At 34.9% G+C, this 12,652-nt stretch overlaps 1 protein-coding gene across 1 annotated transcript in view; it reads left to right on the forward strand.

Moving 5' to 3' along the window:
- The window catches only part of LOC120342007 (nuclear pore complex protein Nup205-like), a 47,116-nt gene that overhangs the window by 32,738 nt on the left and 1,726 nt on the right, over positions 1 to 12,652 (forward strand). Inside the window, exons 26-42 of the mRNA XM_039410651.2 lie at positions 261 to 521; positions 933 to 1,043; positions 1,380 to 1,469; positions 1,785 to 1,931; positions 3,774 to 3,925; positions 4,299 to 4,410; positions 4,816 to 4,948; positions 5,736 to 5,870; positions 6,369 to 6,489; positions 7,304 to 7,718; positions 8,134 to 8,268; positions 8,570 to 8,674; positions 9,205 to 9,355; positions 10,311 to 10,465; positions 11,075 to 11,161; positions 11,851 to 12,022; positions 12,483 to 12,583. Coding sequence (XP_039266585.2) covers positions 261 to 521; positions 933 to 1,043; positions 1,380 to 1,469; positions 1,785 to 1,931; positions 3,774 to 3,925; positions 4,299 to 4,410; positions 4,816 to 4,948; positions 5,736 to 5,870; positions 6,369 to 6,489; positions 7,304 to 7,718; positions 8,134 to 8,268; positions 8,570 to 8,674; positions 9,205 to 9,355; positions 10,311 to 10,465; positions 11,075 to 11,161; positions 11,851 to 12,022; positions 12,483 to 12,583 — 2,583 coding nt within the window. The remainder of the gene's footprint in view (positions 1 to 260; positions 522 to 932; positions 1,044 to 1,379; positions 1,470 to 1,784; positions 1,932 to 3,773; positions 3,926 to 4,298; positions 4,411 to 4,815; positions 4,949 to 5,735; positions 5,871 to 6,368; positions 6,490 to 7,303; positions 7,719 to 8,133; positions 8,269 to 8,569; positions 8,675 to 9,204; positions 9,356 to 10,310; positions 10,466 to 11,074; positions 11,162 to 11,850; positions 12,023 to 12,482; positions 12,584 to 12,652) is intronic.

A 12,652-nucleotide genomic window follows, 5' to 3' on the forward strand; every position in this document is an offset into this window, starting at 1 on the left:
TTTCCTATTTTAGTTCTGTTATGAGTTTGGGGATTGTCTGTGTTACCCAAGTGAATAGGTTTCAGTCCCTTTATACAACTTACCGGTTACCGGTAATGTAAAGTAGGCAACAACCTTCATATTGGTACATACACTTCCAGAGCGCCGAACAAACGATGTGCTTTAAAATATGACAGATAATTGAAGACACTGTTAGTTTTCTATTTACCGTAATTGTTCTTTTGTATTCGATCCTTTTAATGAAATCTCTTCATACACAGATGTTGTTTGACAAACGTTCATCCATATCAGCAAGCTTTCTTGGGGCTTCAACTACGAACACGACAGTTGCAGATTTCACTTCTGTATCTGCTATGCCTTCTCTGAGTCATTCTATACTTGGTGCTAGTGTGATGACAGCAGATACATCTGTGGCAGCGGCAATGACAACAATGAATGCCACGGCATTGAATAACAGCCTCCAACCTGGGCATGAAATGCCACAGATTTTAAGGATTTTGAACATATTGGATTTTTCACAGGTTAAATTGTTGTTCTTATCGTTTGATGGTAAAGTATGATATTTACATAAGAAAGCTATTACTTGGTGATTAATTACCCTGCGAAAGGTCAAATACTGTGGAGGATAATTGCATTTGAGAATATTACTGGCTTCGCACATAAAGTGGTTCACATCATAGCACGTCCTTCACCTTCAAATCAATATATCTAAAACAAATAACAGGTTGAATATTCCCATACCCGACATCGGACAAGAGCTCATGGTTCCCTACATATTTCGCCTTCTTGACCTTTCTCTCCATGGGATCAATATGAAAATATTTCCCTAGCCTAGATAGAATTAAGGTAAACAGGTAGAAACAGATGCTCGGGATATTACATACTGAAATTGGAAAAATTCAGACGGTTTAAATTATTATTTCTTTTGGCAGGAGTTTCCACAGCCTCTTGCTTTAGAACAATTTGTTCCAGCGAATGTTGAGAATGCCATACAATCATGTGAAGTTAGAAATGAGCATGGACTCTCTTATTGTGATATAAAGGTAAAAGTAATCAAATACTATGTAATTATTTATTCACTTTTGTATCAGTCACTTCAACAATATCAGCGGTTCCCAAAAAAGGCATTTTTTTCACATAGTTGCGTCGTGAAATTTTGGGAAGTGCTGTTCTATACAAATATAACAGTAGCTTATGACTGGTATGTACTAATAGGACAGTTCATGTGTTTAAAAAGAATTATTCCTTTTTTGATATTGAAAATTTTGATTTATAAAATTTATTTAGTGATGTAGAAATCACTTTATTCATAATACTAGAATTATTTTCAGCATATCTTTAACTGTAGATTATCTAACACTATGTGATCTTTATTTCAGGCTCTTCATGAATTATTAGAAGCAAATGTTAATACTTTACAAAGTGCAAATGATGCTGAGAGAAAGTCTCGAGCAATTCAAGAAGTTCAGGTTCATTTTACCTTTTTCTTGGTTCTTTACTTCATAAATTCTATTATTATATTGCAATGCATAACCCATATACGCAATACAAATATAAAAAAGTATCTCTTTTCTCTAGATTTTTATCTAGATAGAGCTACCTATAGTTTTTTTATATGTCGCTTCACATCTTACAGAGCTCTATACAAATAGGCACTGATATGTATAGATAGAAAGCAACCATTTCTGAAATAACCAAGACCCTTTAAATTTCGGCATAAATATCATTCAAGCAGCTCGTTGATATGTATAGATTTCCTCACATTATTAAATTTCTCTGCACAGAATATATTGAAGACTGCTTTGGAAAGAAATCAAACTCGTCAAAGCGTTCATTCCAAACTAGCATTACTCAATGCATGGAAACATACTTTGGAAGTTGCATTGAATGCTTGTCCTGTTGATTTAATGGGGAAAGAAATAAAACAACAGGTAAGTTTGATGAAACTCTTGTTGCAACATTAAAACTTATTTTGAATGTTTTGGTCTACTTGTTTGTGTAAAGGTGCTGCTTTAGTGATGGTGTATTATAGTTTGTAACAGGCCTGGATGACGGACCTTTACATGTATATCTGCTTTGAGAGCAAATAAACTTTTCACTTATCTTTCAAAATATAGGTGATCATGTCTGATGGCCTTGAGTAAATACAGAACTTTTTTTGAGAATATTTGCTCAAAGCAAGGTCACGAGAACTCATTTAGAAAATTGAAGAGAATGATCCCTGAGCAAAGCTAGGGGGGAGACCACTAAAATGCGAAGAGCTACCGATACACTATAAAGAATTAGTTTAAAATTGTGTGTTAGTAAATACTGATTGGCGCAAGACTTGAAGTGTAGTTCGCATCAAGTAGGTCAGAAAAACAGTTATCGCGCATGGAATTCCACATAACTGAAGATCTAGATCAGTGGTTCTCAAACTTTTTTAGTCTCAGAGCCGCATTTCAAACATCAAAATTATGAAGAGCCGCACACAAACAACGCAAGGTAAAATAGCAACAAACCTTAAGAGCGTATTTAAAATACCAAGTGATCGTAACAACAACACACGTAACAACTAGGGCTGGGCAAAATATTCGTATTGCATTTTACTATTCGAATTTCCGGTACCACGTGACCTGCGCCGCTCTGCTTGGACACCGAACTCGCACGTCTCCAACTCAATCGTGAATTGTGCGAGATTTCCCAACGGCGCTCGCTATCAGAAAAAGAAGACAAATTTGAAAAATCATTGTCTTTGTGTTATGGTGTTATATGCTTATCTTTGCACTAAACGTATTGTTTCAATTCATTATTTTGCGAAAATAACGTACCGACCGTTCCACAAATTTAGAAAACGTCAAACCAGATTAGGTATTTGAAATAAATTTATCAGATTTTAAACTCCGCATGCTTGGTGACATGTCCTTAGCCATTTCTTGCATTACTGAACATAAAGTTGATTAAAATTAAATGGTAAAATGACTTTTTGGCGTTTCATTGTGAAAAAGGCGATTTTAGTTTGTTAGAAAACTCTAGTTGTGTAAATAACATGGATTTAAAAATGACCAAAAGTTTTTCCAAAAGCTGGTATGAGTTAGTTGTATGAAAAACACTCATTAAGTTCTAAACAAGACAAGAAATGTCATGTCCTATTAACCATTAAAATGAGAATATCGGTCAGAAGGGGGAATCCATTCGACTGACTAATAGACTTCCGCATTTTAATTTCAAGTCAATGATTAGTTTTCAATGAAAAATTTTTTTTGAAAATAATGAATTTTTAAAGCATTAACGAGAGCCGCAGGAAAGGTTGTTGAGAGCTGCATCTAGATCGTGATCTAGATCGTGGTAAAAACTTAATTAAGCATTGTATTTTTTTTCTGGTATCTGGTAGCTGGTACACTGACTGTAAAGGAGTGAGAGTTAACACTAACAGCCAATCGAATTGGCCGGCTGAAAACATTTAAAACTTGTAGTGTCCACAGTTTTTTGGAATTTCCACAATTTGACTTCTACAATCATGCAGCATTATCATAGAATTGATGGTATCAGATTGACAAATTTTTTCTAAAATTGTTTTAAAACTTTATTATTGAGTACAGTCTTGGGAAGACTCTATTCACTCATGTCAATGATTTAAGCTGTATAGACGAATGTATCAACTCTGTCTTGGCAAACCACAGAGAATTGACATTTAAAGATGGTTTGGGATAGGTCCTTGCAAAAAAAAAATTTGTATTGAAATACGATTTATCAATATTACAACACTTCAAATATTTTCTTTACTATCCTAGATCTTACTTGACATTCTTCAAGAACTTCTAAGCAGAGTCTTAAACCCGGATTCCATGTCGGAACTTTCATCTCCTGTTGCTTCAATATGTTTAACATTGATTACTCATCTCCGAACTTGTTTCTCTGCAGCGAGCAGCATTGATGGACAAAGGTTTGTATTGTATATGTACTGTCAATTAGTTCAAGGTGTTTTATGGAAGCATCTGAAGTATTGTTAAATGTCTCCCATCCTGCCTAATTGTGGAACGAATCCTTAAAATAAGCCATTGTTGCTAATATATGCTATCTATTGAATTTATAACTTTTGGTAGCCCCTGCAAAGCTCTAAACCTAAATATGTATATAAATTTTAGCTTCTGACGTTACAATGGTTTCTGACATAGTTTTGGAAGATCCTAACCTGACTCTCTCTAAGTCGTAAATGATCTTTACTGGGAAGAAAAACTATAAAATACACCTTCATAAAGATATAGTAGGCAAGGAGGCTTCCCCCGCACTAAATTGATCACAAATTTTATATTTAGACATTCAATTCTTGTTTCTGATCTTTCAACAAGTCAAAATCTCAATGTATCAAGAATATTACAACAGGAATCAAGCACACCCATTCCAGCGAGCATTGCTGGCTCCTTACAGGTACTTGCTTGGAGATTTAGAAGAAATTTTTAATGATGTTTCACCAGTTGCCAGATTTTAGATGTCATCACTTCACAGCGATTGGATATTAAATTTTTTTGACAACTAATTCATTAGTTTACAAGGTGTTGGCAATAGAGAAATATAACAGATTTGGTTTCTGCTTACTGTTCAGTTTGTTTATTACTAGACCTAAGTGCAATTGTCACGTCACACTTGAAGTAAAAAATTAGGTCTGGTATGCATGGTGAAGAAAAGGTTTTAAACATTAGTAGTTCTGTATTTCTATGTAAAATGCCTAATGAAACTGTTTGATTAATTTTGTTACTGTTACCCATTGGTTTTAGTTAGTTTAACAACTAATTATTCCCAGTGATAGGTAACTTATATATTTTCTGTTCAAAGGTTATAATGAAAGGAATATTGGAATGGATACTCCAGGCCGGGGTTGGTCAAAAAGTACGAGCTAATCTGTATGCATCACTTCTATATTACCTGCAAATGTGTCAGAAACCTAAATCATCTTCTGAGGAAAAAGGTGAGTCCAACTTGTCGTTTAGTTTAAAGAGGATAAGATAGAATTTACATATTTATCCCGAAAGAGAGGAAAGCCGATAAGATGGCTTTATCACATGTCGAACCACAGCCTTTCGTCCAGTTACCAGTCCATGTCAGGTATGAGATTAGTTAGCCAGTTATTTGTTTTCTGAAGCACGGACTTGATGGTGGAGGAAGCCATAACCGACCGGCAGTCACGTAAACCACCCTACGACAGTGAGGAGTCCAGTATATGACTATTCCTGCATGGAATTCGAACCCGCGAACACATGCTGGGTATTCAGAGGTGCGGTGGTGAGCGTATTCCTAACGCTAAGGATGAAGACAATCACAATCTGATTGAATACATATTGCATTACAAAGGGATTTGTTGTTAAAAATGTTTGCCAGTCGTTTTCCTCGACTGAGTTGTGTAGTCAACGGAGCACACAAGCATCAAATTCAAGCCATTTGAAGAATAGCCTTAAAAAAAAAGTTTTAATAGCAAAAACGTAGGCCAATACCATCCTTCTTTAATTGTCTGTTTAGAATTATTGGTTAACTCTATACTTTTTCATCTTTTGTCAAAAATATTGACACAGACAAATTCCAACTTTTGTCAAATTCTAACTTTGACACCTGACTCTGGGAGTTTGAAAATACAATTCTGACTTCAACTCCAATATTATAATTTAAAAAAAAATTCCACCTCCATAGTCCTGCTCCAGAGTCATTAATGTTTTAAAGTTCTGTATGGACCTGCAGGTAATAATATGTTTATTATGCAGCCACTCAACCATCTTCATCAGGTCTTCGTGCATTATCAGTAGATATTTATGCAAAATTAGCTCGGGATAACGTCAAGTTGTTCAAGGCTTATGGTGATACCTTGATGGAACTTTTATGCAAAGATGCAAGTGATGGTTGGTATTTCCGTTTAGTTGTTTTTATAGAATTTGGCTGGTTTGCGTTGAGAGATGGTTGATTTGTCCCGAATTGATGAATCAGTAAATTGATTGTTTTGTGAGGATTTGTCTAATGATTTCGGTGTTTGTTGTAGACATGGGTTTGTGATGAATATTCGAGTTGTTTTTGTTGCTTCTGGTTGGTTTGGACGAAATTGTTGAATGGTTTGTGTTGGATTAGTGCCGGTTAGTTAGTTGATCGAATTGGTTATGTGGATGGCGAGATCCTGAAGTTATTTGATGGAAATTGAGTCATTTTTAGGTCACTGTGTCAAATTCTGGTATTGTTTTTTTATTAGATTCCTAGGCATCATCATCTATAACTTATATGTATTTGTATTATGTATTTTCACATATACATTGAACAGATTTCTACTGACTGCCATTTCAAACCCATACATTAAGCAGTCTATTGTATCTACAGCTGCGTGTAATATTAGGTTTGATGTTTTACAGGTCATAACGTCTGCAGAATTCTTGCTTATTCGTGCCTTGATGCGATTATACAAATTGATTGGGAACTTGCATGGCTTCAGTTTATGATTAAGAAGGGATACATTAACTCAATTGCTCACAGGTTCGTTCGAAAAGTTTTTGTTACTGTTTTACTTATGTTGCCAATACGCTATGCTTAGAGCTGTATGCTACATATGAATCAGTTGATTGATTATGAAATATTTACCATGCAATTGGATAAAAGATGATTTGATAATCTGTTGATATGTCTCTGTACAATATATGGTCATTTCAAGCTATAACCTATAGCAGGGCTACTCAACTATTTTTACCGAAGATCCGCATACAAAACTTCAAAAGTATTTGGGTCCGGTCTTTCCAGAAATAATATTTCGGCATCCTTAAATACGTACATCCTCGTATTACTAATGATTATTAGCTAATCAAGATTGTTTATCATGGCGTTATAGTTCTTTCCATATATATTTAAATCTATGGAAGTTATTTTATAAAGGAAACTTTGAAAGTGGGCCTAATGATTCAAAATAAAGAATTATGCGCGGTCCGAATCGAATACCCGAAATGTCCGGATTCAGATCGCGGTCCGCCAGTTGGGTAGCCCTGACCTAGAGCACCAGATCAATCTGTTACTATTAATGTATATGGGCTGATTTGTCAATATTATGCTAGTGCCTCTGGAAAAGCAGATACGAATACACAGAATACCCTTCTATTTTCGGTAAAGATAAATCTTTGAAGATAGGTTGAAAGCATGGGTGTTGGACCCGAGGCCTGTAACCTGTTTTGCCAACATAAATAGGTCCAACACCTGAGTCACTCGGACATTTACAAAATTTATTTTCATGTAAATCTTTGTAAATTGTACTGGTCAGGCCTTCGATGTGTTTTATTTTTGTAAAAATATTTTTCTTTAGTTTTATTCAAGAAGATGAAGCTCTTCAGCAGGCCGTTACACCTAATCCTGAAGCAGTTCGATCATTATATATCTACGAACAAAAGATGGCATTTTTGAGTTCGCTGGCACGGACACCAGCTGGCGCTAGAGCTATTTTAGATGCAGGAGTTCTCACTAAACTCGCAAAATGTGCATTCCTCGAAATGCGTCCAGTTGGTGACGATGGAAATGTTAACTCATTTCTGCCAAGTGTGATGTCTCGTTATCGTCAACTGCTTTTCCCAGCACTGAAACTTTGCTCATCAATTCTTGCAACACTAGGTGGCACTACACATCATGAAGCGAGCGCGCTTGTTCTAGAGTTTATGCTGATTCATGCTGACACAATAATAAATCCAGTTCTGAGAAATCAACCTATTCCTGATGATATACAGGTGGGTTTGCTTATTTTCTAAGAAAATATGTTTTATCGATTGAGTTTCTAGGGTTAACCACTTTTCCTTTCATGCATGCATAAATGGCATGTATAGGACAGAATAAGATTTACATATTTATCCCGGGGGAGAGGAAAGTGGATAAGACGGCTTAACCATATGGCAAACCACGGCCTCTCGTCCGGTTACCTGTCCATGTCAGGTATGGGATTAGTTAGCCAGTTATTTGTTTTCGGAAACATGGACTTAGAAAACATACTTGCATGTGCACACCTGTTCCCCTTTACATGGTTTGAGCCATTTTATGAATCCATATATTTTTAAAGCATTAAACTTGCTAATTTGTTTGTCAATCAGGGTTTGATGAACCTGATGTAAAGTTTTTACTAAAATGCTTCTGTTTTATTCATTTTAGTCCTTGATGGAACTGAAATTTGTGACTGGTATCCTGAGTCAGGTTGCAGGACAAGATTTCTCCAATGAAGCAATGTATGCTAACATTCCACAAGGAGTCCTCATTGAGCTGCAAGGACATTTATCGAAAATTCAGGTAAATTGGGTTTCTGGGATATTTTTTATTATATTCATACATAACGTGTCTCATCAAATTCCCCTAACAGGCCTTTAATATTGATTACAACGCTGGACCATATATAGAAACGTAGAATTGATTCATAAATGGATTCGAGTTAATTACTTAGCTCATTTATTCATGTTTGTTATTTGCTTCACTATTGTAGTTTATTCAATATGTCTAATGTTTGCTAGTTATGAAATAATGTTTCCACCATTTATGTGTGTTAATATCCATTTTCCCTTTTACACAACATTTTTGCAATCATTTTTAACAGCGTCAGTTATTGAGTCTTCTTCCACGATATTGTGTATCTGCGGAATGGATTCGTGACATTGGAAGAAATAACAGAGAAAGGGAAGATAAGGAAAATATACAAGAGGTATGTTACTTCTTTCGAAAGGATTCAGACGATATTAAACTGGCTTGATCATTGTTTGAGTTTACAAACTTGTCAAAAATGCTGCAGAACTTAAACGGAAATTCGGGGCTCGAACACCCGCGTGCCGAGCGTGCTGCCGAGTGAGATGACGCCACCCGATTTCACCTTAATTGCGCATCTCGGCCATTCAATGAGCATCACGAATTTGGAAAATAAGTAAATGAAAAGGGATGCTATTGTTACGCAGGGAGTGACAGTAATTATTGTCATTTAGGTACACATTTTGATACCGTATCAAAATAGTTACTGTTGTTTCTTATTGCGAAAATTTTTTTTTGTACTCGAACAAATCTGTAGTCGAACACCAATCCTGAACGAGTTATGTACTACCGGGAGATCACTGTATATCCAATATTCCCAATTTTGAATGTGTTAGTTTTGGTCATCCATGCTTATACCAAAGTTCACTTTTATTGTTTCATGATTTTTGTTTCATGATTACATTAAAATATCAATTTATTTTTTGACAGATAATTCTTCTTGTTCATGAAATTTGTGCAAATTTGGCGAGTTATTGTGTTGTCATAATGCAACAAAAGTCACATGACATGGATTCACCAGTCCTGTTATTTTCTCCTCACCTAGATGAATTGTCTGATGGTGACAACATCTATAGACAGGGTGAGAGTCTTTCTTAAATTTGTGATAGGATAAATAAAATACCATTCAAAGCCTGAATAAAAAGTTGCCCATGGAATATCTATCCATTTCAATGCATCAGATGGATTCAATTAGCGGAGAGATGTAGGTGCCCAACATTGTAGAACTGACGTATTCGAGAATTTCAAATATTCATCTCCTATGCAAGTCTATGGATATGCTATGGAATGTACCAGTATGTTTCCAATAATATCAAAAACTTTTTTTTACCTTAACATCTATGTCAGTTCCTATTTAGTGCCTGTCAAGCATATATTTATTTGCATTTCTTTCTCATTATGGATGTTACAGAAGCAGGCTAAATCTTACATCACAGTTTTGGCCAATATGGGTGAGCACATGAATGTCCAGAATGATTCAAACATTCGGATCGATTAAAAATTTATTATACCTTCGATATTCCAAATTCCTAACTTCAGGAATAGTTTGGAATGGAGTTCTCTAAAAAATTATTACCTTGAATAACTGAAGTCTTACAGAATGACCCAAAATGCTATTCAATTTCTGAAAAGTATGAAAAATAAAAATCCAAATCTAGAACTCCGTTGCAATCCCATGGTAAACTCATTTCCTATTCATTTGTCTTTAAGTGCTCTTTGCGAAGTAGGGCCCCATTTTGAGGGCCCCATTTTGAACACATCGAAATTCAAAAATACTATTTTAAAGCGCATTCGGAATAAGTGGACTATTTGGTTTTAGCTATTCCTGTGAAGGTCAAGTCCACTCTTCTCAAAAACTGGATAACTAATAACTGGATAACTAATCCAATACACGACATGGACTGGTAAATGGACGAGAGGCCGTGGTTCGTCATATGATTAAGCCATCTTATTGGCTTTCCTCTCCCTCGGGATAAATATATAAATGCTAAGGTTCAATTGATGACACAATTTTTGATAGTTAGTTTGTTTTCCAGATTACCCAGGATCCATCCAACCTCCTACACTTGGATTATTAGTTCGAATCTTGAAAGTTTCCTCTTCAAAATTTAATTCTGCCATGGAATCAGTTGCTGTACAAAAGAGAAGATTGGATAATGTTGCTATTCTTACTGCTCAAGAATTGAAGGAGGTAAACTAAGATTTAAAAAAAAAATTATTAACAGTAAATATACACATACAGTATTACCTCAGCATAATACATGTCTGTTAAAAATTAAAAATTATTTTAATATGGATTTTTTTTCCATTTCAATTGTTATTTTGCCTTAATTTGGTGCAGCAATTTCTTGATTTCAGGTATCATGCAGAACACTTCTAATGCATGCTTGTTAAAAATAAAACTCTATTTTCAATTTTTTCATTACACATTATTTCGCCTTAATTTGATGGAGCAATTTTTTTCTGGATTTCAGGAATCATGCAGAATGCTTCCGCTTGACATTTTTTAGTTCGGTTTTTAGGAATCAAACTGAAAACAACCAACTGTATAAAATAGAAAAACCAATGAAATAATGATTTTCTGTCTGCATTATCAAATTGAATTTCTACACAATGGATTGATTTATTCATGTTCTTTGTGGAGCAGAACTAAATTTTAGAATATATTTCATATTTCAAAACATGTGTTCAGAATATATTCAGAATAGTAAATTATTCGGGTTTCTCGCTTTCTCCAGGTTTTTCCGTAATTTTGGTATTTCAATATTGACATACCGACATTGTGGTAATTTGTTTTAAGATTTCAACTACAGAAGACGATAAATTATCGATTCCGCAACGGCAAGCTATTGCTTCTATCAAACTTAGGAAGGAAATATCTTCCAAGGTTTGTTTTTCTTCGCTTAGGTTGTGATATTTTCATTTGTCATCATTTCTCCATTGATCGTTGGAAACAACCAGTTTTTGGCATGACCAAGACAATAGGGCAGCTGGAATATTAAAATGGATTGATTGTTAGTGAAGGGATTTATTGACTATACAACTGACTTGGACATTTTAAGTTCATAACTGCCTGTACTTGTACCTGCAGCAGCATAATATCATAAGAACATTATATTATTTTTACTGATTTATTGTGTAAAGATAGTTAGCTATTTAAAATAAACTTTTGTGCTAGGGATTTTGTCATTGCAAACTTTCTGATTAGTCTTGTATTGCATTACCACAGCCCCTTGGGGTGGTTCACATAACTGCTTGTCGATTACAGCTTCCTTATCAATCAAGTCCATGTTTCAGAAAACAAATAACTGGCTAACTAATCCCATGGTCATACCCAACTTGGACTGGGCCGGAACGGGAGGGATGTGGTTTGCCATATGATGAAGCTGTCTTATTCGTCTTTCCTCTCGACGAATATATAAATCTTATCCTATCCCTTCCTTTAGACGTGCAGGGATGTTACTTTAAGAACCATAAATTTTAATTGAAAGTTCTTAATTAACCTAATCTGACATGAAAAAAATTGGTTTTTATTACAGTATTTCTTTTTACTTCAACTTGTATATATTTTTTCAGGAGCAGTTTCTTTCAACATTATATTTTGTCATGGAAAATTCTTTACTGTTGCTATGGCAGCATCTAGATTCTTTCGTCATAAAGTCTGTAGAAGTTGATACAGGTTCAACTGGAATTCTTTTCCAAACTAAGAATTCTGGAATGCAGAGACAAACCCCAAGAAGACTGCAAGGTTAGATATCAATGTGTCGAAACATGGCATTGTTGATTAGCAGGAGGATTTATTTCGAACAATTAACAAAACTCAGATCTCTCGATTTTTATGATTAATTTTTATTTTGAAGTGAAATCAATTAATGTTTGTCATATGATGGGAGGGGGTGTACTTTTCTTTCAGATTTAAGCCTTTGGTAATTCTTTTACTTCTTGTGATTCAAAAAAATAAAAATGCCCACCTCCTTACTCAGGGTGTGGTAGCTCAGTGTCTCAGTGTATTAGGACCTTGTTCTAAGTGAAAGGTATGAATAATTATTGCAATGATAAAAAATACTACTTGAACCTTTCTGGTGACTTTAGTTCCTTAAACCTTTCTGATAGAAAACTGGACTAGAGATATCATTGTCTTCATAAGCTTGATCTTAATAAAAAACATCTTTCTTTCAAAATCATCATATTCTGACTTTCTTTTTCAGACATATCCAACTTTACAGATGATTCAATGTCGCCTTCCAGTCAAAGTTCATTCCCCAAACATACAATGTCAGTTGGCGTTAACAAGGAAGTTATAAAAGAGGTATTGCTTTTTTGTTATTAAGTGTCACTATATTTGGAAGTTTTCTGGTGATGAGGATTTTCATGGCAA

Source organism: Styela clava, chromosome 3 (genome assembly GCF_964204865.1).
Source record: "Styela clava chromosome 3, kaStyClav1.hap1.2, whole genome shotgun sequence".
Lineage (NCBI taxonomy): Eukaryota > Metazoa > Chordata > Ascidiacea > Stolidobranchia > Styelidae > Styela > Styela clava.